Source organism: Mesoplodon densirostris, chromosome 2, assembly GCF_025265405.1.
Source record: "Mesoplodon densirostris isolate mMesDen1 chromosome 2, mMesDen1 primary haplotype, whole genome shotgun sequence".
Lineage (NCBI taxonomy): Eukaryota > Metazoa > Chordata > Mammalia > Artiodactyla > Ziphiidae > Mesoplodon > Mesoplodon densirostris.
Genome location: NC_082662.1, coordinates 36,072,112 through 36,093,928, shown reverse-complemented (window position 1 = coordinate 36,093,928; position 21,817 = coordinate 36,072,112). Strand labels below are relative to the sequence as shown.

At 42.3% G+C, this 21,817-nt stretch overlaps 1 protein-coding gene across 3 annotated transcripts; it reads right to left on the bottom strand.

Moving 5' to 3' along the window:
* Positions 1–2,832: 2,832 nt before the first annotated feature.
* Positions 2,833–21,633, bottom strand: YBX1 (Y-box binding protein 1). Of its 3 annotated transcripts, none has more exons than XM_060089638.1 (9): positions 21,308–21,633; positions 20,551–20,614; positions 15,828–15,923; positions 11,008–11,041; positions 8,383–8,472; positions 7,781–8,083; positions 7,596–7,678; positions 4,004–4,269; positions 2,833–3,218 (listed from the first exon to the last, which is right to left on the bottom strand). In XM_060089638.1, exons 1-8 carry the CDS (start codon positions 21,471–21,473, stop codon positions 4,035–4,037), a joined length of 1,071 nt encoding a protein of 356 aa, XP_059945621.1. In that variant the 5' UTR covers positions 21,474–21,633; the 3' UTR covers positions 2,833–3,218; positions 4,004–4,034. The 3 variants fall into 3 exon arrangements, with proteins under 3 accessions (XP_059945621.1, XP_059945620.1, XP_059945623.1); XM_060089637.1 differs by having other exon boundaries at positions 15,828–15,951; positions 21,308–21,399; XM_060089640.1 differs by lacking the exon at positions 15,828–15,923 and having other exon boundaries at positions 21,308–21,632.
* Between the last annotated feature and the right edge of the window lie 184 nt (positions 21,634–21,817).

Below are 21,817 nucleotides of genomic sequence, written 5' to 3'. Positions count from 1 at the left end.
GGAGAACAATCAAGCAGGGGAAGGTAGTCAAGAGATCTGGACATGGAGGGGGCTGCTATTTTAAAGAGTGGTCAGGGAAGGCTTTCCTATTCCTTCCCCAAAATAAGAGGGAGAACGCCATTTATACTACTAGTGTTCTCTGGGGAAACAGTCTTCCTGTCAAGAGGCAGAAGTGTAAAGGCCTTGAGGTGGGAATGTGCTGGCACATTCAAGGAAAAGGAGGCCTGTGAGGTTGGGAGTAAACCAAGGGGAAAGCAGTGCAAGTGGGAGTGGGACAAATGGGGACACACTGTGAAGCCTCTTGCGGGATGCTGGCTTTTGTTCGTAAGAAAGAATGGAAACCTCTAAGGTTTTGAGCAGAGAAGTGACCCAAAGTCTGACATGGCTTTTAAGAGGACAGACCCTGGCTGCTATGTTGAGGACTGGAGAGGGGTGGGACAGGAAAAGGAAGGTAGCAGGGAGCTCACCTAGCAGGTACTACAATAATCCAAGTGAGAGATGACACAGGTCTGGACCCATGTGGACGGAGGTGGTGAGAAGTGGTCAAATTCTGGATATAGCAAAGGCAGAATCAACAGGGTTTGCAGACCCATTGGATGTGGAGTGTTCTAAAAAGTGAGAAGTCGGGATAGACTCTGAGGGTTTTGGCTGGGACCTGTAAGGATGAACTGGCTGTTGCTGAGATGGGGAAGGCTGTGGGAGGAGCAGCCCTAGTCACCCCTCAACCTGCTGAGTCTGGGGCCACCCATCTCCACAGGGCTACTCTCACCCTTAGTCTCCCTGTCACTAAGCCCAGTGGACACTTTTCAGCCTCCACCTTCTTGGACCTTTTGGTTTTGATGCCAGCTGAATCACTTTGTTCTCTAGGATTCTGTGACGTCCCCCTTCCTGGATTCCCCACATCTCTGGGCCTCCACAGATGCTCTGATGTGATTTCCTCCATGACCACAGCTTTCAATAGCCACCTGATGAGCATCAAACCTACACCTCAGCCTACACCTCACTCCTTAGCTCCAAATCTGCTTCCCACATACTCCCTATGGATGCCCCAGATACCTCAAATTCTGTATATCTGAATCCCCTGTGTGCATTCTCTACTCCAGCAAGTGGCACCATCTGTATCACCACTCTGCAGTCAGGCCCCCTTCTTCCCGCTTCCTCACTCCACATTCAACTAGTCACCTCAATCTGTCAACCCCATCTCCGAGAACATCTCAAATTTGATGTTCTTTCCTACTGCCTTATCTATGGTCTCATCTTATCTGGACTTCTATAGCAATGTCCAAATTGGCCACTCCTTTGTCCCAGAGTAATTTAAAATGAAAATCATTCTATTTAAAAATCACCCACAGAAATTCCCTGGTGGTCCAGTGGTTAGGACTCCATGCTTTCACTGCTGAGGGCCCGGGTTTGATCCCTGGTCAGGGAACTGAGATCCCTGCAAGTTGCACCTTGCCAAAAAGGTATAAAAAAAAATCATCCAGATCCCCTATCACCAGCTTCTCAGCCCAGACAGAAGGGCTGTATAGCTGGCTGCCCCGAACCAGTAACAAGTACTAAAACATCACTTGGATAAGGTGTGTGAATATTGTGCAAGTTGACTCACTTCTTTGTATCATTTATGCCTTTAAAACCAGGCAGCCAGACTGACGGGATGTAAGCAGCCCTTCCAATATCTGAGGCACCATTCAGAGCAGGGAGAGGCAGAATTCCTAACAAAAATGCTCCTTCCCCAGCCACAAGCCAGCTTACCAGCCTTCGTGCCAGACTAATCCTTCCACTAGCAGAACCTCAGGCCTAAGCCTGTCACGGGCTACACTTGCCTGTTCATCTCTACCAGATTCCCATTCACTGCCACTACAGTTCCCATTAGCTCTCCCCTGCTCCTCATCGACCCAACACTGCTCCCCCTTCCCAAACCCTCCATTGTGACCTCTGGGTTCAGTCACCTCTGGGTTCGGCTTTTTCTCTGAATGTTCTCTTACTCTATCTCTAACCAGACTCCTGCCTAGGATGCTACTTCCCTTGGAGCCCTTTCGGTGATGATTCTTTTCTTCTTCAACACCAAGTACTGTGGTGTCTGGTAGTGGGCTAAGTCTATTACACCACTGCCACTTCTAAACACAAATTTTCTTGAAGTCCATGCTTTCAAGCTAAGCCCACTATCCAGCAACCCAAAGGCCTCAAAAGCTGGCCAGAATGATCCAGAATTAGTCTCTAGACAGCAGTCATTAACTATTCCACAAAGGAAGCCAAAGGGCATTTTAATAAGACATTATAAAACAACAGCCAGAACAGGCGTAGGTTACAAGGGTGCTGAGAACAAAATGAATGTCACTGACCTCTATGTTCTTTAAACAGACTTCACACAAGCACTCCATTATTTGTGGGTACCGTCTCCAGTGCCCAAGCAAAGGAGCTGTGTTAACCGAGTACACCAGTCTCTGTGGCAGGCATCTGATAAACTAAGGTGGGTATCCTTCAATCCACAGGCTGAAGCAACTCACAGTAGGGCACAAATAAATGGCTTCCAAGGATTAGAGTCCAGTTGGTCTCCACTAGACCATGCCCTCTCTCTTCTCCTTTACCACTGCCTCCCAGTAAAAGCAGCTCACAGAAAGGAAAATGGCCAGATTACCATAGTAAATACTTTCTAATTTTCAGTATGGGCCCACAGGCATGCTACTCAATAAAGGATTACACATTTTAAAAAATTTCCTGAGTAAATACCAATGAGTACCACCTATCTACAGATAGATTTAAGCTAATAAGGGTCCTATAACCAGCTAAGTACTTATAAACTAAAACGAACAAGGCAGAAATATACACAAAGACAATTATTTAAGACCTTTATTAACAGGTGCTTGCAGTTTGTTGACTTTTTTGAAAAAATCAAGCTGTAAACTTTTATTACAAATTAAAAATGAGGTTCTTAAAAATCTCAACTTGACCAGATATGAAACAATTTAAAAACCTTTAAAGGTGTATTGAGAAAAACCAGGCTTTTTTATTTTTTTTAAAAAACACGTTTGTCATTACCAAAAAGAGACGTCTTTAGGTAAAAATAATAAAAACCCCATGCTGCATAGATAATGCAGATAGTTCTAGTTATCTGGTCAACTGGCAAAAAGCAAGCACTTAAGGTCTTCAGCTCCAATCTTTTGTTCATTTCTTATTGCTGGAATTTCGTACTCATTTCTTCTTGTTGGATGACTAAACTGTAAAAGAAAAAAAAGTTTTTAAATTATCTTGTGCAGTTCACTGCAATTTTCTTTTAGTACACCAAACTGCTCCAGATTCAAATTAGCTAAGTAGGGAAGGCATTAACAAATCTCATACTGGTTTATCTTAACAGCAATTCATAACAGGGGGGGACCCTGCTGTGTAACACGAATGGTTACTCCTAGGTTCTGGATGACCTTTTGACACTCAGAAAATAGTACAGAGGAGAAAAAAAGTATCAGTGGCTAAAAATAATAATTCTAGTGCCAAATGGCTCCCAGAATCAAATAAAAAGGGAATCCCTTGATTCTGGAATTGATGATACAATGCCAAAGTTGTCATTTTCCCCAAAGAGACCAACCATATTGGTCACTATCACCTAGGTTATTAATCCTAGTAGCTATCCCACTTTTTTTTAAAATCCAACTTATTTTTGAAAAATGAAAAATAATGCAATGTAATTAACATTACTTGTTAGGGTTAAGGTTAGCAAGACTTTCCTCTGCTTACTGGTAAAATCATCCAAAAAGGTTGACAGAAGGCTCTCATATTCAAGATACAATGTAAAGCTAGGCCTCCAAGTGTCAGTGAGCCAAAGTATGGCTCTCATACGCCCCATTACCAAAATGGGATATTCAGGTCATGTTATGATTAGTTTGGGTAGAAGATATTGTATGTTTAAGTGGTTTACCTTACCTGATGAACTGGGGTTTTTTCTCTTTCATTAATGGACACCACTCATGACTGCTCAGAGGCCAGAAGGCCATCTACGCTTACTTACCCGGATGATGGTAGAGATGGTAAGCCGGCATTTACTCAGCCCCGCCCTGCTCAGCCTCGGGAGCGGACGAATTCTCAGCTGGTGGATCGGCTGCTTTTGTCTCTTTGCCATCTTGTGGTTTAGGGTTTTCTGGGCGTCTGCGTCGGTAATTGAAGTTGCGGCGGTACCGACGTTGAGGTGGCTGCTGACCTTGGGTCTCATCTCCTTGATTTTCCTTATCTTCTTCATTGCCGTCCTCTCTGGGCTGTCTTTGGCGAGGAGGGCCCCTGGAATGAACATTGTGCAAACTTGCAATGATAAAACCTTCTTTCTTTAACCTAGCCACCAGTATTAACACATCTGGCCTTTCTGTTTACCAAGTGGTCCGCAGGCAATTTAGCAAAATCAAAAAAGCAAATTTGGCTTTTATTCCACAAATTGAGTATGACTTGGGAAAACGATTTGGAAGTATAAACTGGAAGATGAACGTTTAAAACTGGTTTTAATAGTCTTGTAAACTTTTACCCATAGTATAATCTATTACAAAGTTAGCCATGAAAGGACTAAAGGTGGTACAACACTATCAACACCTTGATGTCATTTAAAAACATGGGCTTTAAGGTAACCAGGTTTGGGAACAAGTACTAACTAACCTTTACAGATGAACACTTGCTAAAAAGGCAGGAAGTCAAAACCAGAGAAAAGATGCTCTCTTCATATAAATGAAAGTACACAACAACCATTAGTCACTGGGAAAGGCAAATCAAAACCACTTCATACCCACTAGGATAGCCATAATCCAAAGGCTGAAAAATAACCATGTTGGGGAGGATGTGAAGAAACAAACCCTCAATACATTGCTGGTGGGAATATAAAATGGTGCAGCAGCTTTGCAAAACAGCTTGGCAACAAATGTCAAAGAGTTACTATATGACCCAGCAGTTCTACTCCTCGGTCTATAGCCAAAACAGTGTCCATTATGTGATTACTGTATTATTCACAACAAAAAAAGAAAACAACCCAAATGCCCATCAACTGGTTAATGAAGAACTGTGATATTCATACAATAGAACATGACTTGGTCATAAAAAGAAATCAAGTACTGATACATGCAACAACATGGATGACCTTAAAAATATGTGAATTGAAAGCCAGACACAGAAATACCCGAAATAGGCAAATCCAGAGACAGGGAAAGCAGATTAGTGGTAGCCAAGGGCTGGGGCAGAGGGGAATGGAGAGTGACTATTAATGAATACAGGACTTTGTGGGTGGTGGTGGACTGGGGGGAGCATGGCGGTGATGAAAATGTCTGGAATTAGACGGTGGTAATGGCTGCATAACTTCGTGAATATACTAAATACCACTCAGTTGCATGCTTTAAATGAACACCAAGATTAGTATCATCCTTCTATACCTATTATAGGTCATAATAAGCTCTAATTTCCTATTTAGATCCATACATTCCATTTTTCACCTCTAACCCCTCCAATCTCCCACCTACCTCTCCCAACCCGCCCCCACTTCTCCTGAAACCGTTTCCCCACATTTTGTGAACTCCTGACCAGTCCTCAGTAAAACTGCCGTCTTTCCCCTGTAGCCTTCAAGTGGTGGCTGTCCCACCCCTATCACTGCGGCTTCTAAAGTGAATTCTAAAACCCCAAGCTTTCAAATCTTATGTTATGCCATATTCCTTTACTACACTTTTCCTGTTGTAATTATCATGACAGTCCCACATAATATGGGCTTTTAGATTCTTTACTTCTCATCCAATTCTTGTTTGCTACCTAGGTTTTCTCAACTTCAAGCATTCCACTCTCTAATCACCCCTTACTTATTTTCCTGGTTTATTCCAGGTGTCTTGTTCTCCCACTCTATTTCCACCAGGACCTATAATCCAATGATCCCATCACTCATTCTGTCACTTACTCTTCCTTAATCTCTTTCTCTCCTCTTTCTCCAAGTATAAAGTCCACCATTAATCATTATAACCAATCTCAAACCCAGTCATCTTTGGGTAGACAAATGCTGAACAAAATCTAACTCTCTGCCTAATCTGAGGCTGCTGCTCAAAATAGCTGGAAAAGTACAACCACGTTGGGTGGACCCACTTTAAATTTCTGAACACTATTTGATTTCCCCTATTTCTCTTCTAGAGGTAATTTCACATCTTTGTCCCAAAGTCCCCAAATCTCTCTCACCTCTCTCTCCTTTTGACTTCACTAACATACTGGGGCCCATATACTCTGGCTTCTTACACATGCAATGCCCATGGTTTCTAGCAAAAGATTAACCCACTATTTGTGGACCAAACCCTATCCTAACTTAAGACAATTCTAGCAGTTACTTCCCTGACAACTGTCCTCTTTTACTACGTTTTCCAGCCTACAAATATGCTCTTATTTCTCAAACAAAAAAATCCTTTCTTGATGACACATTTCCCTTTATTGCCACCTCATCTGTCTCCTCAGCAAAACTCCTGCTATATTGGTCTCAGATTTCTTACAATTTGCTCTTGGATCTACAGCAATCAGAATTTCACCCCATGGATTATAAGTAGCATGTGTCATTTACTACTCATTTGAACAAAAAATTCTTGGCTAAATAGTTTGGAAAGCCCTGCATTCGTTGATAAACTATAAACATTAAGGCAAATCAATCTATCTACCTTATCTATCTATCTCACCATAGCAATTATCTGGCACTGTAATACTAGTCTATTTATTCAAATGAGACCACTTAGTCTATCTTAAACCAAAAGGCAAACAGTAAAACAGAAGCACTTGACAACAAAAATTCATTTGCTATTTTTAAGAACACCAGTGGAACTAGGTAGAAAATTTAAGCAGCTCTACAATGTAAGAAAAAGTAGACCAAGGATTCTGCCCTTGGAATTTAAATGGATAGACTGCCATGAAAGCCTATTTTAGACCATTTATCACTATCACAGATAAACATTATCACTATTTAAAAAACATATTGTGACTATTAGCAGTATTTCTACAAGGTATCTATGTCTAGGTTTAAAATAGTATACTACCTGTTAGTTTTAGGGATCACATCTGGAGACTCAATGCTCTAAGACCCTTAAAAGAAATAACTGCTACACCAGTCAATCCTAACATCGTGGGACTGGGAACACCGCCTCAGTGTGCTACAATATGTATAAACGTGCCTGGCTCATGGAGCTCTTCCGTAATTACTCTATACTCTAATAATTAAATACCTTCTGTTAAAAAGATATGCTTACCTTTTACCTTTCTCCCTCCCAATGAACCAGGTCTTAAAGTTATAATACAATGCAGTTTAAACTACTATTCTCTTACCTGTTAAAGGACAGAAAATGTGAAATTCCATACCCTCATTAGAGAAAAACAACAACAAAACCAACTGCATAAAGTAGACCACATCTATAAAGGTGTTTTTAACCAGTGCCAGCAAAGATGCAAAGAACACATTCTCAAAGATAACTGACTTCAGGTTCACCTCTTAAGTATCTGATGAAAGAAAATGTGAAGTGTTAACAGATAAATGGCTGAAAAAGCCTGCAGAAGAAGCATGATGCTGCTGAGTCCTAATACATGCTTGAGAAATTTTAAAATACAAACCATACCTGCGGAATCGTGGTCTATAACCCCGATACATATTCTGTCTCACTGGTCTACCTTGTTCTCCTGCACCCTGGTTGTCAGCACCCTGAAAAGGCAATGGAAATCAAGCCAATGTGGACCAGTAAAAACCCAACCAGACAGAAGTCTGAATACCACGGCAGTTAAAAATAAATAAAGTCACATTTACCTCCATCACTTCTCCCTGCACAGGAGGGTTGGAATACTGTGGTCGACGCCCATAGGGTCTCCGCATGTAGTAAGGTGGGAACCTTCGCCTGCGGTAGGGCCGGCGCTGTTGGGCCTGGCCTTCAGGAGCACTCTCCGATCCCTCATTCTTTTCCCCACTCTCACTATTCTGGTAATTCTGCTGGTAATTGCGTGGAGGACCCCTGCGACGTGGATAGCGTCTATAATGGTTACGGTCTGCTGCATATTTACTGCCTTGTACTGGAACTCCACCAGGGCCTGTAACATTTGCTGCCTCCGCACCCTACAAAAGCCATCATATATTGATAGGGACAATGGAATTAAGTACACTTAACAAAACTTACACAAAGCAAATAAAAAAGGGTCTCTGTGGCCAGGGGTGCATAGAAATGATTAAATATTAGTTCCTCACTGTTCTGAAGAGATAGCCCTCTAACTGCAGCCAGCACATTAGGATTGATGCACCTGTGTTCAAGTGGTCACCTGACCCATCCATCCACATTAGAGCCACCATCCTAATGGATGAGATCTCCAAAATATTTCCATACTGAAGTCAAACCTTTACACAAAAAGCATCCTCACCTTTTCTCCTTCAACAACATCAAACTCCACAGTCTCTCCATCTCCTACACTGCGAAGGTACTTCCTGGGGTTATTCTTCTTTATGGCAGTCTAGTAATATCACATTCCAAAAATAGATTAACAGGGGAGAATAATGTGCTTTTTCATTTAAAATGTACCAGAGTCAACAATATTTTAGCTTGGATATACACTTAAAATTAGCTTTAAATAAGACCAAACCATCAATAAATTTAGGAAAACAGGGACCAATGCTACCCCCAACCTCAACCAAAATACTCCAATCTTACAAGGCCCCAGCATTTTACCACTATTTTCCAAACTAAAACAAGTAATTTAACACTCAAGACAGACACTATATAGATATATATTTTAAAATGCTTTTTGCAAAAGCATTATATGTAGCTTTGAACAAAATGAGGATATCCATCTATCCCCAAAGACTGCACTTAATAGTAGAAGCTAGCCCCACACAGGGCCAGTTTAGATGACAGGCGAGTTTAGTTTTGCATGCTTCAAAGTTGACCAAACCAACTTTGTCCCTGTGTTACCATATCAAACTCAATTACAAATGTCAACCAAAATCCCTTCCAACCTGACTGTGGTAATACTTCGATGGAAATGCAATTCACATGAATTAACTATGCCACTTTTAATATTCCGACTGCCTGGGACAGTTGGTTATTACCTCCCCAGAATACATTAAATCTCACATTGTTACTTGTTCTCCAGACTTCTACGACAAAGTTAAAGGGGAAGAATAATATCTCACGTTTGTAGTACTTCCATAAAGTTGTTCCACACATTATCCACTCAATCTCATTATGACAGATGATGTGAGGCATTATTATTCCTCTTTTAAGGTAATAAACAGGCTTTAAAAAGTTAGGTGACTTGCCCAAGGTCACACAGCTAATAAGTGGCAGAGTATGGACTTTTCTAAATCCAGGTCTTGGGACTCCAAATCCCATGTTCATTCTACTACATCACAGCGGTATCCATTACAGGATCACTCATGCATTTCCATTCCAGAGGAGGCAGGACAACCAACAAATCTGAAGCCAATTAAGCTAAGTTGCCCAGAACTGCAGTCTCCTTGATACACCACCAAGACCTGAGCAGCCAAAGTCCTAAGAAACAACTAAATGTTGAAACCACCTCCAAAATAAAGAGGAAAGCATATTGGTGACACCTTGTGGGTTGGTACAAGCGGGTGATATGCATTCAGCCAAATAATTGATTTCATCTGTCATCTAAACTGTCACAAAGTTTTCATACCTTTCATATAACTCAATTATCTGCAGTCATAGGGGATAGCAGAAGTATGGGTAATTAAAATCCCAAACTCTTATTTTGGTCAGCATTTTCAATGCCCTCCCCAATCTTCCCAAACCCTTTGCTGTTGCTGACAGGCAGCAAGACTGGCAAGCTTGCTGTCTCTTGTACCTAATTCTGCAAATTCCTTTGAACATGCAAAAAGGAAGTAAGGAACAGGTTAAGTGTTGGTATTCAATCTTATAAAATAAACATTTGTTTTAATATAACACTTTGCCTGAGCAGTCCTATATTTGTTTCAAATTTAAAAGTTTCCATGCTTATTTTTGACCCTGTGATTACTGGACAGGGTTTTCGATGTATCTAGAAATTGACCTGGCTTCCCCCTTGATTGCCACTGAGTGCTGTACAGGACACTTCAGAGAGCTACAACACACCAACCTAACACAGCCCTTCCTATGAAGTATGCTGCCAGCCACGCTCATACCTCCCTGAATAAAGGCATGAGTGTAGACTGACTTTGTCTTTTGATGTCTACATGACAGTATAGTGGTTAAAAAGTTCTTATAGTGATTTTCAATACAAGTTGACAATAATTCAACAGTCTTAGTAAAAAAACAAAACAAAACTCAGAGTACATAAAAGTACACATTTATAAACATTTTTCCTACCCACTGCATTCCTATGAGGATAATTAAGTCCAGTGGGGCCTATGATATACTTAAGGTTGAAATATTAGTGTTCATTTGGTAGTGGCTTACTTTAACAATAAACTCCTTAATGTTTAAGCATTTTCCAAAATATTTTCCTTAAATGGTACTTGTGGGGGAAGTTCAGCATGTAGCACCTATCCTGTTATAACAGAAGGACCTATGCTACGTTTGCCAGTTTTTCAACATTCATTTCAAATTAATATAGTTTGCAACTTTGGCCGATTTCTCCCAGGATTACTGTTATTTGTCCTTACCATAGAGGTAATTCTAACAGCATCTTGTCAAAGTTTCTGTGTATCTATAGCAATGGTATTAGTTCAAGTTTAGATTAATGGAGGTTTTCAGTTCATCTGAAATTAGGTTTCAAAATTTAGTGTAACAAGTAGAGCAGATTCAACATTTAAAAAAGCTATAGCCATTAACAAAACACCAATGTGAAACACCTATTTTAATTAAGTAAACTGCCAACATAATGTTTCAATGTACACATTTAAGCTGTACTACCCCTCTTCCTGTGGGAACTAAATTGTTTGGTGACTGGACTTAACCTTTTTGCAAGGAACAGTAGTTGACAAGATATCCACCCTTTTCTTCCCACAAGCCTTGAGCCAGAAGGGTAAATATCCACACGAGCACTCACCTGGTGTACAAATACATCTTCCTTGGTGTCATTCCTACAAGATAGAACCAAGTTGAACAAGTTATAAAATTGAACACTACATTTCATGTTGCCAAAGATTAAGAATACACTTGGTCCTTTGTGCACTCCCCTCCCCTTTTTAGAGACTTTCTTGGCTGCCAACCAGCCATTAGGAAATTAAGAAACAAAACAAAAACACAACCAGTAAGCCACGACGGTTTTGCTAATAACTCTCACCATCTACCTTAGAAGGATTAAAGACTAATAAAGTGTGACCTACTAAGCTATTAAGAGGATAGAAGTGACTAGCAACATACATTCTGTCACTCCTCATCCCACTGAACAGCGTTCCTGCACAACCCACTCCTACCTCTAAAAGCACGGTTACTAACCTAAGTAGGAGAGATCATGAACGTATTCTCTTCCATTAATTACTAGCTTCCTTCTTTCTCACTTCATCCTCAATCATTTCCTTTTTACCATTTCCAATTCCCAACTTTCCTTGAGGATCATAAAGAAGACCACAGAATGTACAATACCAGGAATGAGCCCTAAGTGTAAACTATGGACTTTGAATGATAATGATGTGTCTGAGTAGATTTATCAATTGTAACAAATGTATATCCCTTTGGTACAGTATAGTGGGGGAAGTCATGGGTGCAATGTGTAGGCCTGGGGTATATGGGAACTATGTATTCTCTGCTCAACTTAGCCATGAACCTAAACTGCTCTTAAAAATAAAGTACTGATTAAAATAGAGAGACAAGATCACAATGAAGTACAAGTATGAACACCACCAATACTGACATCATTCACACGGCAAGTATTGTTTGTGCTGGAGAACTAAGGAGGTGAAGATGAATGAAACTTTTTACTAGCACACACAACCCCCCTTTTCACTTCATATGACACCATTTTACACCAATCTTCAGTCTGTTCTTAAACAAATATGGTTGAAATATTTGCTTCAGGACTTTACAAGTAGCTATTAAAGGAGGCAACATTTGCCCTAAACCTTAAAGGAGTTTACTGGAAAATGAGAAAGATGTTCCAAGATGTTCCAGGTGGAAAGGTCACGGACATGGGTAAAACCAACAACGAGCAAATTAAGTGCAAACTGGGTTCAAACTAGCTGGAGGATATGGCTAGGGCTGTGGCTGTGTGGAAGGGTGAATATGGGCTAAATCATCATATAGGTAGAGAAGCCAGTAAACGCTTTTATGTAGTGGACATATAAATTATGAGATAAATTAGAACACAATCAATTATTAGGTGTTGGGCTTCCCTGGTGGCGCAGTGGTTGAGAGTCCACCTGCCGATGCAGGGGACACGGGTTCGTGCCCTGGTCCGGGAAGATCCCCCATGCCGCGGAGCGGCTAGGCCCGTGAGCCATGGCCGCTGAGCCTGCGCGTCCGGAGCCTGTGCTCCGCAACGGGAGAGGCCACAACACTGAGAGGCCCGCATACCGCAAAAAAAAAAATTAGGTGTTAAAAAGTGGTTGCTATTACGGAAAGTTTGAAGCCAAGAGACCTGTTAGTTATAAAAACTACACCAGAAGTCCAGACTAGGACTGATGGAGGCCTGGACTAAGGGGCTGTGTATAAGGGAGTAGACTTGAGATATCATTCTTGAATTAATATGGGAAAAACTGTGTGGATGAATGGAGGCTAGAAGTCAGGGGGCAGTGGTGAATGATCTGAATTTTTAGCTTAGAGACTGGAGGTCACGGTGATGATACTATGAACAAAAAGAAGCACTGGAGGAGCAACAACATTTCTAGACATTTATTGATTTACCCTACCCTATTGTCAGTAGGTCAGAGTTGAGAAAGTACTCAATAGTAGTTCTAGTGTTTAATGACAAAAGGAACAAAGGTTACAACGAACTAGCCTGATTGGTTTACTGACTATTGGCTCCTTGCCGATCCATGGAGCAATGTATGCACCAAAGAATCCATATAGCTTGGATTATCATAACATGAGGACATTTAATATATGGAAACAGGATTACACACACGCACACACACACGCACACACAGTAAGCTACCCAAAGCAGGTGAGTGAAAACTGACCTTATAAGCTAGTTGAGTATTAGGAACACCTAGGAATTAATGGTTAGTCATAATGTCCACCTGTCAAATAGGTCCACATATATCACGAACAGTTCCATAGCCACCACTAATTAGCTTTCATCTCCAACACAACTGAATTTTAAGCTCTAAGACTGTTCCAAAGACAGGGGGCACTACTTCCATTAAAGGGAGTGAAGGGTGTAAGACGTGCCAGATGACTAGGTAAAGGATATTTGGTACTGGACTTTCACGTAAGTAAATTAATTGAGTTTTGAATATAGTATTTTACAGTTTTAATATACATTATAATTTCCTAAAAAATGTAGCATTCAAGAGAGGGATTTTTCATTACTGATGATAATGTCACCCATGTATCTGGGTAGCCAATACAACATTTTTTCTACTGTAGTTGCAAATAGACATTTACAGATGGAAAATATTATACACCACAATAAAAAGAAGTAAAAGCAGTTATCTACGAATTTTACTTCAGGATTGTAAAAGAACTATTAAAAAAATTCACCAAAACGACTTCTCCAGTCAGGACAATCTTAAAGATAGTACAAGACAGGTAGTACACACAAGATAAATCATCTCTTGGAAAACAGCTTAGGGAGAGGTTTTCTGGGTACAGAGCTACGTGGAAACCAATATGTGTTCACTAATGATGTCATGCCAGACAAGGTGATACTCATTTATTCTGTTGTCACTAAACCAGTCTACAGGAGAATATATCATGGTCAAAAGATATATAGATTTTAGGGGACTTCCCTGGTGGTGCAGGGGTTAAGAATCTGCCTGCCAATGCAGGGGACATGGGTTCGAGCCCTGGTCCGGGAAGATCCCACATGCTGCGGAGTAACTAAGCCCATGCACCACAACTATTGAGCCTGAGCTCTAGAGCCTGCGAGCCACAGCTACTGAAGCCCGCAAGCCTAGAGCCCATGCTCCGCAACAAGAGAAGCCACTGCACCGCAACAAAAAGTAGCCCCTGCTTGCCACAACTAGAGAAAAGTCTGTGCGCAGCAATGAAGACCCAATGCAGCCAAAAAAAAAAAAAAGTAGGTAGATTTTAAGGAAAAACTTGACAGATCAAAAAATGTAGTTTTAGCCAAGCCATAATACTACAGTATGGATGCAATAAATCAATCTAGTTGCAACTTGTTAAAGGACTACCAAGAAGTTCAAGGCACTACCAATAGGAAACCTGATTTTTACTCCTCATTCTACTATTAACAGCTGTGTAACCTTGGAAAGCTGCCCCCAACTGGATCTTTTTCTTCACCCACAAAAGGGGAAAAGCTTAGACACCTAACAGCTTATACTGCAGAGGGTTTACGTTCCAGATACTGTGCCAAGCGCTTTAACTCTTCAGATCATACCAATCCCAAGGTAGGTGCTTTTATATTAACCCCCCATTCTACAAATTAGGAAAATGAAGTATGCGGTCATCTGCTTAGAGTGGTAGAATTTGATTCCACAGGCCCTGGGCTTTATCATGTTTTAAACTCAAAAAGGACCAGTTTGGAAATCTTTACATATCTCAACTGTAGAAGCAGATAACAGCATATGGTTTCTCCAATTTTGGGAGAGAACAACAATGAATAACAAGCATCCCTACATCCTCACCTGTAGTACACAAAGTTATTCATATAATCCGACCAGGATTCTGCTGCATATTGCCCCCTCACTTCCCTCAACACTTAAAAAATGTAAAAACCATTCTTTGCTCACCAGCCAGATAAAACCAGTGCTGAGAGGGTTTCTTGACTCCTGATCTATAGTAATACTGGAAAACAGGCATGTCATGGCTACTAGAGATCTTACTGAATAGGGAAAAGCAGCAATTAAAGATGACCAAAATGGCTCATCAAGAAGCATGTTTTAACCTTTAGCTATTTATTAATGCAACGAGGAGAGAATGGAGGCATTACCAGCACTGCCTCTTACCTCCTGAGAACCAAGAGGCATACTTCTGCCTTTACCATACTTTACTGAGGGTGGAAGGTTAGACACAAGCCCAAGTATGAGCTCTAACCCAATGGAGCCAAGTCACTGAAAACAGAGGCTGCCATTCTTCTGTCTAGCACTCAGCATACTATAGGAACATGGTAGGTACTCAATTTTAAAGTATCTATTGAGTGTCTACTATTCATTAACATTAGCCAGCTCTAATCTACCACAAGCCACTGGGCTGATAATGAAAGGATAGCAAGCCCAAAGGCCTCACTCAATTCTTTAATACTGTTGGGTATTTACTTGTGCTAGTTAGCTATCTGGGCATTGTGCTCAAGCACAAGAAATAAAAATAAGATGTGGCCTATCCTCAAGGATTTCTGTCTAGAAGGCCACCACTATTCAATCTAAGGCAGCAGGTGAATTACCAAAATGGTTCTCTGCATGTTATAGTATGTTGTCATACTAATCAGAGAGGAAGGAGGAGAGAGGGGCAAGGTGGGATATAGAACACAATGGTTAAGAGCTCCTAACCAGAACCACTGGAGCCAAGGTTGGAATCCTGGCTATCCCCATTACTAACTACATAATCTTGGGCAAAGTGCCTTATTTGTAAAGCCAAATATCTAAGTTTGTTCTCTAGTAGCCATAATAAAAAGTAAAGACAAGTAAAACTAATTTCATCATTTCAACATACATGGTCAACATCAAATATTGAAGTATCTTACATTCAGTTTCTCAGATGCTTAATAGCCACATGTATCTACTACTGTATTGGACAGCATAGACTTACAGTATTCCAACAGGGTCATTCCATGTATCACACACCAGTCCTCCCATTCTCCTGCAGTCAAGTGTACTCTTTTTGCTGTATTCTTCTACGCCACCTCTTGGTATTAATAGATCATTATTTGCTACTGAAAAATTTTTAATGAAAACATATTTTTCTCACCTATCTAGAATATTGTTCTTTTCAGTAAATAACACAGCAGTGACTTTAAGGAAAAAGAAATCACACAGACAGCAAGAGACTTTAGAAAAAAAGGGATACTATTTTAAGTTAAGAGAATGCCAAAGAAAAAGAAATCCTAAAGGGATCTAAAGAAAATGGAAGTCTCTTCAAAGTTCCTAATGTAGCACAATGAAGGTATGTCTTTTTTTTTTTTCTTTTTTTGCGGTATGCGGGCCTCTCACTGTTGTGGCCTCTCCCGTTGCGGAGCACAGGCTCCGGATGCGCAGGCCCAGCGGCCATGGCTCACGGGCCCAGCCGCTCCGCGACATATGGGATCCTCCCAGACCGGGGCACGAACCCGTATCCCCTGCATCGGCAGGCGGACTCTTAACCACTGCGCCACCAGGGAGGCCCGAAGGTATGTCTTTTTATGCCTCCACCCCCTTCCACCCCACCCCATCCCTCCCTTAGCACACCACCAAATCTTCAAGCCTTCCCTAGTGCCACAACGTTTACTCATTTCGGTTACAGACTCCCTATGATTTCTTGGTTCTTACTGTGCGATCAAGTTATGATCAGTTTGACTTTAACAGCCCAAGAGACTTGGCAATCATCTTTCCACAGGTCTATAAACTTAAATTTAACAGGGTTTGTAGGGTCACAGACTGTTGTATATTTTCTCTTTTTTAACAACACTTATAAAAAGGCAAAACCCGTTCTTGGTTCACAGACCATATAAAAACAGAATGAGTTTAAAGATCTACTCTTTTAATTCCTTAATTGCCTCCCAATTATTAGGTATTAAGCAAGTCCTTTACTTCCTAAAGACAATCTGCACGCTGAACTAGAATTATATTATAGTAATCCCTAACTATATGAAATAGGCAGTGAAAAGCAGAAAGCTTTTCAAATCTGGGGAACTAGTAGCATACAGCTCTAGTGACAAGCTAGAGATCATTTAAGAAGAACCTTTCAATGGCCAAGAGTAACCCCTGCCCCCATTATCTGTAGATATAGACCATGTAGAAACAACCACACTGAAGACGACTAGGGTCTTTTTTCATAGACAGCAATAACAGCAGTCAGCGCACACAAACTCCAGTGTCAGAAAACAGAGATAAAATCCTAGCTCTGCCACTTAGCAGCTACACTTCTGGGGCAAGTTTACTCAACCTCTCTGTGTTTCAGGATAGTACCTATTACCTGAAAGGCTGGATTAAATCCATTAGCTGATTTTAACCATTTACTATAGTTCCTAGCATAAATACTTGATAAACATTAGCTACTTTTATCACCACCATAATGAAGAATCAGTTATATACACGTGGAATCCCCAATAGGTAGGGCCCCCGCAAAGGCAGACTAAACCTGGCAGCCATGACTAAGTATTTTTCTAAGGAGGGACAGCTAAGCCTTTCTCTGGCTTGGTTTATTAAACATCATCCTAGACCATGGGTAAAAAGTAATACACATAAATGCATATAGGAAGGGAAGTCAACAACAGGAGAGAACTAAGCCTGACAGACTGTCGTAAAAAGAGAATGCATGCCCCATTTACAGGTGGCAATACTCACGACCAGCTGATTTTCATTTACATGGAACTGAAGACCCCAAAGCTAAAATACAGCTCTTAAAAAAAAGAAGATACTCTGGATCAGGTAGGCCACCAGTTTATGATCTCTTCTCTGTTTGATTCCTTTTGCTCCAAATACCTTGCCCAACCCTTACAACTCAGCTTTTTAAGTACTCTGGATAACAGAAAAGTATTCCTATTCTGGTCACTATAAAAAGATGCATGTCCGGTTGAAAAATAAATTGTTACTGATTCATGCCAATCTTTCACAAGTTTGGTGAGCGTAGATTAATCCTCAACACCTGGAAGCAAAAGAGAAAATCAAGTTTCTAGATTTAAAAGAGAATCAAACCCTGAAACCACTGACCCCGTGGCATCCTTCTAATGCCATCTTCAATAGTCTTGAGTGAAGTTTCTCATTATAAAATGAAAAGTAATTTTGTGGGGTTAATAAACGCCTCCAGTCACATAATCCAATTATCTTCTGCAGACACAGCACACAAAGGAATAACAATGAATTCCTAGACTACATAGCCTAACAAAATATAACCAAAATTTTTGGTGTGTTAAAATCTTTATACTCTTATTTAGCACCTTTCATACAATGAAACCCTTAAAAAATAATTCTAACAAGGCTATAACAATTATCACAGGCAATAACATAGACTGAAATACATGTTTACAATAAAAATACACTTCTTTAAAAGAAAGTTTTACATTAAAAATGTATTTTAATTATAAACACTTTAAGAACCTAGAATATATAATTCATAGAATTCCAAGGTTAAAATTAGAGCTACACCAATCATCCCCAACACTGCATCCTCCCCTTTACACATAAACAGTACACGTGTGTGACACACACACTTTCTCTCAGGAGAGCCAGGTGCCTCCAGCCCCGAACCACCTGCTAGCGTCCAGAACTATAGTTCTTTAAGACATACATTTTCCCTTAAGTAAGGTAAACCTCTCCTGAACTTACCTGTTAGGTTTTACAGTGTCTTGTTCAAGTCTCTGAATCATTCATTGAAACAACCAGTTTTAGAAATGTAAAGCACATCTGAACCAGTTAGTGTGACAAAATACTTGAGGTTAAGACATTCCAAACAAAGGATCATCAAAAGCCAACTTACATTTAACTTGCCCTGTATGATGGCCAAATGAGTTGACTGCAAGTCAGAACAGAGATTCAAGAAATGGTATCTCACAGAATAAAAATTTAGAGTATATGAAGAACTACTTTTATCTTGGATTATCAATTGTTCATTTGAAAAATATCATAACCTAAGTCCATTTAACAAATGCAGCAAAACAAAAAACATATGTTACAATTTCTAAAGCACAAACTACTTAAAAGCCTGCAAATTACAGTCCCTCTTAATGTGCACACCAGTGATATCCTATCACATTGGGTCAAAGGTCAAAAGCAGCGTTTCTCAAGGTAAGGCCCACAAGCCATAATCACCTGGAATTCTCCTTAAAAATGTACCCCAGACCCAATGAATCCAAGCTGGGAAGGAAGAATTCAGGAATGTGCATTTTTACCCTTCCAAGGTAAGCACACTTAAATTTTAAAACCACTGGTTTAAGGGTGGGGCCAATAAGGAGAATCAGAGTAAGACTGAAATACTAATGGAAATGCTAACAAATTCAGAGATCACCTAAAAAGTGATCAAATACTGGCATCAAAGCATTCCCTTCCTTCCTTCCTCACCATTATCAAAAAACTGAAGAAAAAAATGTGGCCTTGGCCTGTCCCGAAGGCAGTCTGGAAAATTCCTAAAGATTTTGGAAGAGACAAAATGTTTCCCCACAACTGCAAACGTGGAAAACAGACCATCAAATGCTTACAATCTCTTTTGCTCCGAGCGCTTCCACAATACCTTATGGTTGAGTAACTAACGGTTTTTCACCAGCCAGCTGCGTGTCTAAGCTTAATCTTGACCATTTGGCTTCCTTCAGTAGTGGCCATTTCAGAAACATTTGGTGTTAACTTCTTATTCTTAAGTTCTTTCAAACGTTTAGTGTAAGTAAGGATGTAAGACAGAAAATGCTGAGATGACTGTATCATACCTGTAAGGCCAATACTGCTGTTAGCGTGCACAGTGCTCTAAACCCTTGTAACTGCACTACTAGCCTTGGCAGCCATCTTGGATATGATGCCTGGCTGACAAGGAGACCATGAAGAGCACTGTGAGCAAACTGCCCTTGTTACCATCACTATAGCTACAAACAACTCTAAGGATTAATCCTAAAGATGCAGTTTGTAGCTTTGCCTTCAAATACGAAAAAATAATGTTATCGTGGACTAAGACCGCTCTAATAAGCTACAACCAAAGCTTTAGCAAGTACGATTTGGGGGCAAGGAAGTACGAGAAATAAAAATTGAGGAAAGGAAACGGGCCATTCATTTTCTTCCAGATGTTACAGTATGAGCAAATAAAAACAACTGTTGTCAAAACAGCCCTAAATTTATCAGAGGCATTGTAAAACAGCATAAAGTGGAACGCTAAACAAAGGAATTATAACCTTAGTCAAAACGACATACTTGCATTATCAAATCATGTTGCCTCTAGAGGTTAACAAGTTGTAAATAACCTACATAATTAGTGGCTCACATTTTCAAATACCAATTTCAGTGACGTATAAAAGCATGACGAGGATAAAAATGTGGTGGGCCTGAGCCTAAGGGAATTATACCAGATCTTAGCTTTCTCAGTTTGCCATAACTGGTAAGAGATGGCTCACTCCGCTTGCCTTTTAAATCGCTTTGTACCTTTCAAGTTAGCTTTAGATTAACATTTAGCTGCAAAACAAAGACAATCTCTAGATCCACTAATCCTTTCAAGTCACCAAGGAAAACAAAATCCCACTAACAATACACCAGAGGTGGCAACCTACACAAGCTCCAACAATCCTAAGTCCGCAAAGCCGACAGATGGGGCAGAGCATGCAAGAGACAGGACGAGGCTTCAGAGGCGGTCATCTCACCTGTTGATGAAACCATATCCGTTTCTTACATTGAACCATTTTACTGTTCCCAAAACCTTCGTTGCTGGAGAAAAAAAAAAAACAACACACAATTACCAGACATCCTTTTTTTTTTTTTTTTTTTTTAAACCGCCACGCATCAGCATCCGGTGGCTCCCGCGTTGCCCGGCGGCGGCCCGCGGCCACCTGACAGCCTTTCTCTCCAGGGCCCGCCGGCCAGCCGCGCGGTCCACGTGGGTGAGCCCACAGCTACGGAGGCCCGGGGCGCGGGCCCGCGCTGGGTGTGCACGGGGACCGCGGGCGGCGGGCGCTGCGGCGAGCACGTGAGAAAAGGGAAGCCGCCCAGCCCACTCCGGCCTGCGTAGGCGGCCGCCGCGCCCTCCGAGTACACGCGGAAAGGAGCGGGTGGGGGACGCAACAACGGCGTGCGGGCCCGAGCGCACGCGGCCAGCGGGCGGGCAGGCGCCGAGGGGAGGGACCCCGCCGCACACGCGGTCGGCGGCGCGCGGCCGCCCAGGGGGAGGGGCGCGCGGCCGCGCGGGGTCTGCAGGGGGCGCGGGAGGCGGCGCAGGCGCGCCTCGGGCACGCGGACCGGGCGGGCCGGCGTCCGCGAATGGGGGGGCCTGGGGGAGGGGTGGCCGCGCGCCGCCGAGTCGGTCCCCGCCGGCCGCGCGCCCGCCGGCTCGTCCCGCTTCGGGTAACGGTTCCGCCGCCAAGCTTTCCTTCCGCCCCACCCCCGTCCCCGTCCGGTCCTCACCGATGACCTTCTTGTCCCCGCCGGCAGGCGCCGCCGATGTGAGGCCGCCCGGGCCGCCGCTCCCTGCGCCGCTGCCCGTCGTGCCGGGCTTGGTGTCGGCAGCGCTGAGGGCGGGGGCGGCGGGGGGGGCGGCGGGCGGCTGCTGGGTCTCGGCCTCGCTGCTCATGGTTGCGGTGATGGTGACTGGGGCCGGCTGCGGCAGCTGCGGCTCCTCCCGGGATGTGATGGTAACTAGGCCGGCGGCGGCGGTGGGGCTGCACAGGGCTCTCTGGGGTCCGCTCTCCGCTCCCGCTACCGATCGAACTAGCGAGAATGGCGGGACGGGCGGGATAAGCCCGGCGATCGACCCGCCCCAGGGATCGTTCACTGGCCAGCAATGCTGTCAATCTCACCACCTGACCTCAACTCTTGACTTCTACTGGCGAATACTCTATCACTCCTCCACTGTCATTGGCCCTTAGGCGGCTAATTCGGCCGACCTGCAACTGTTCCTGCCTCCGCCGCCGCCAT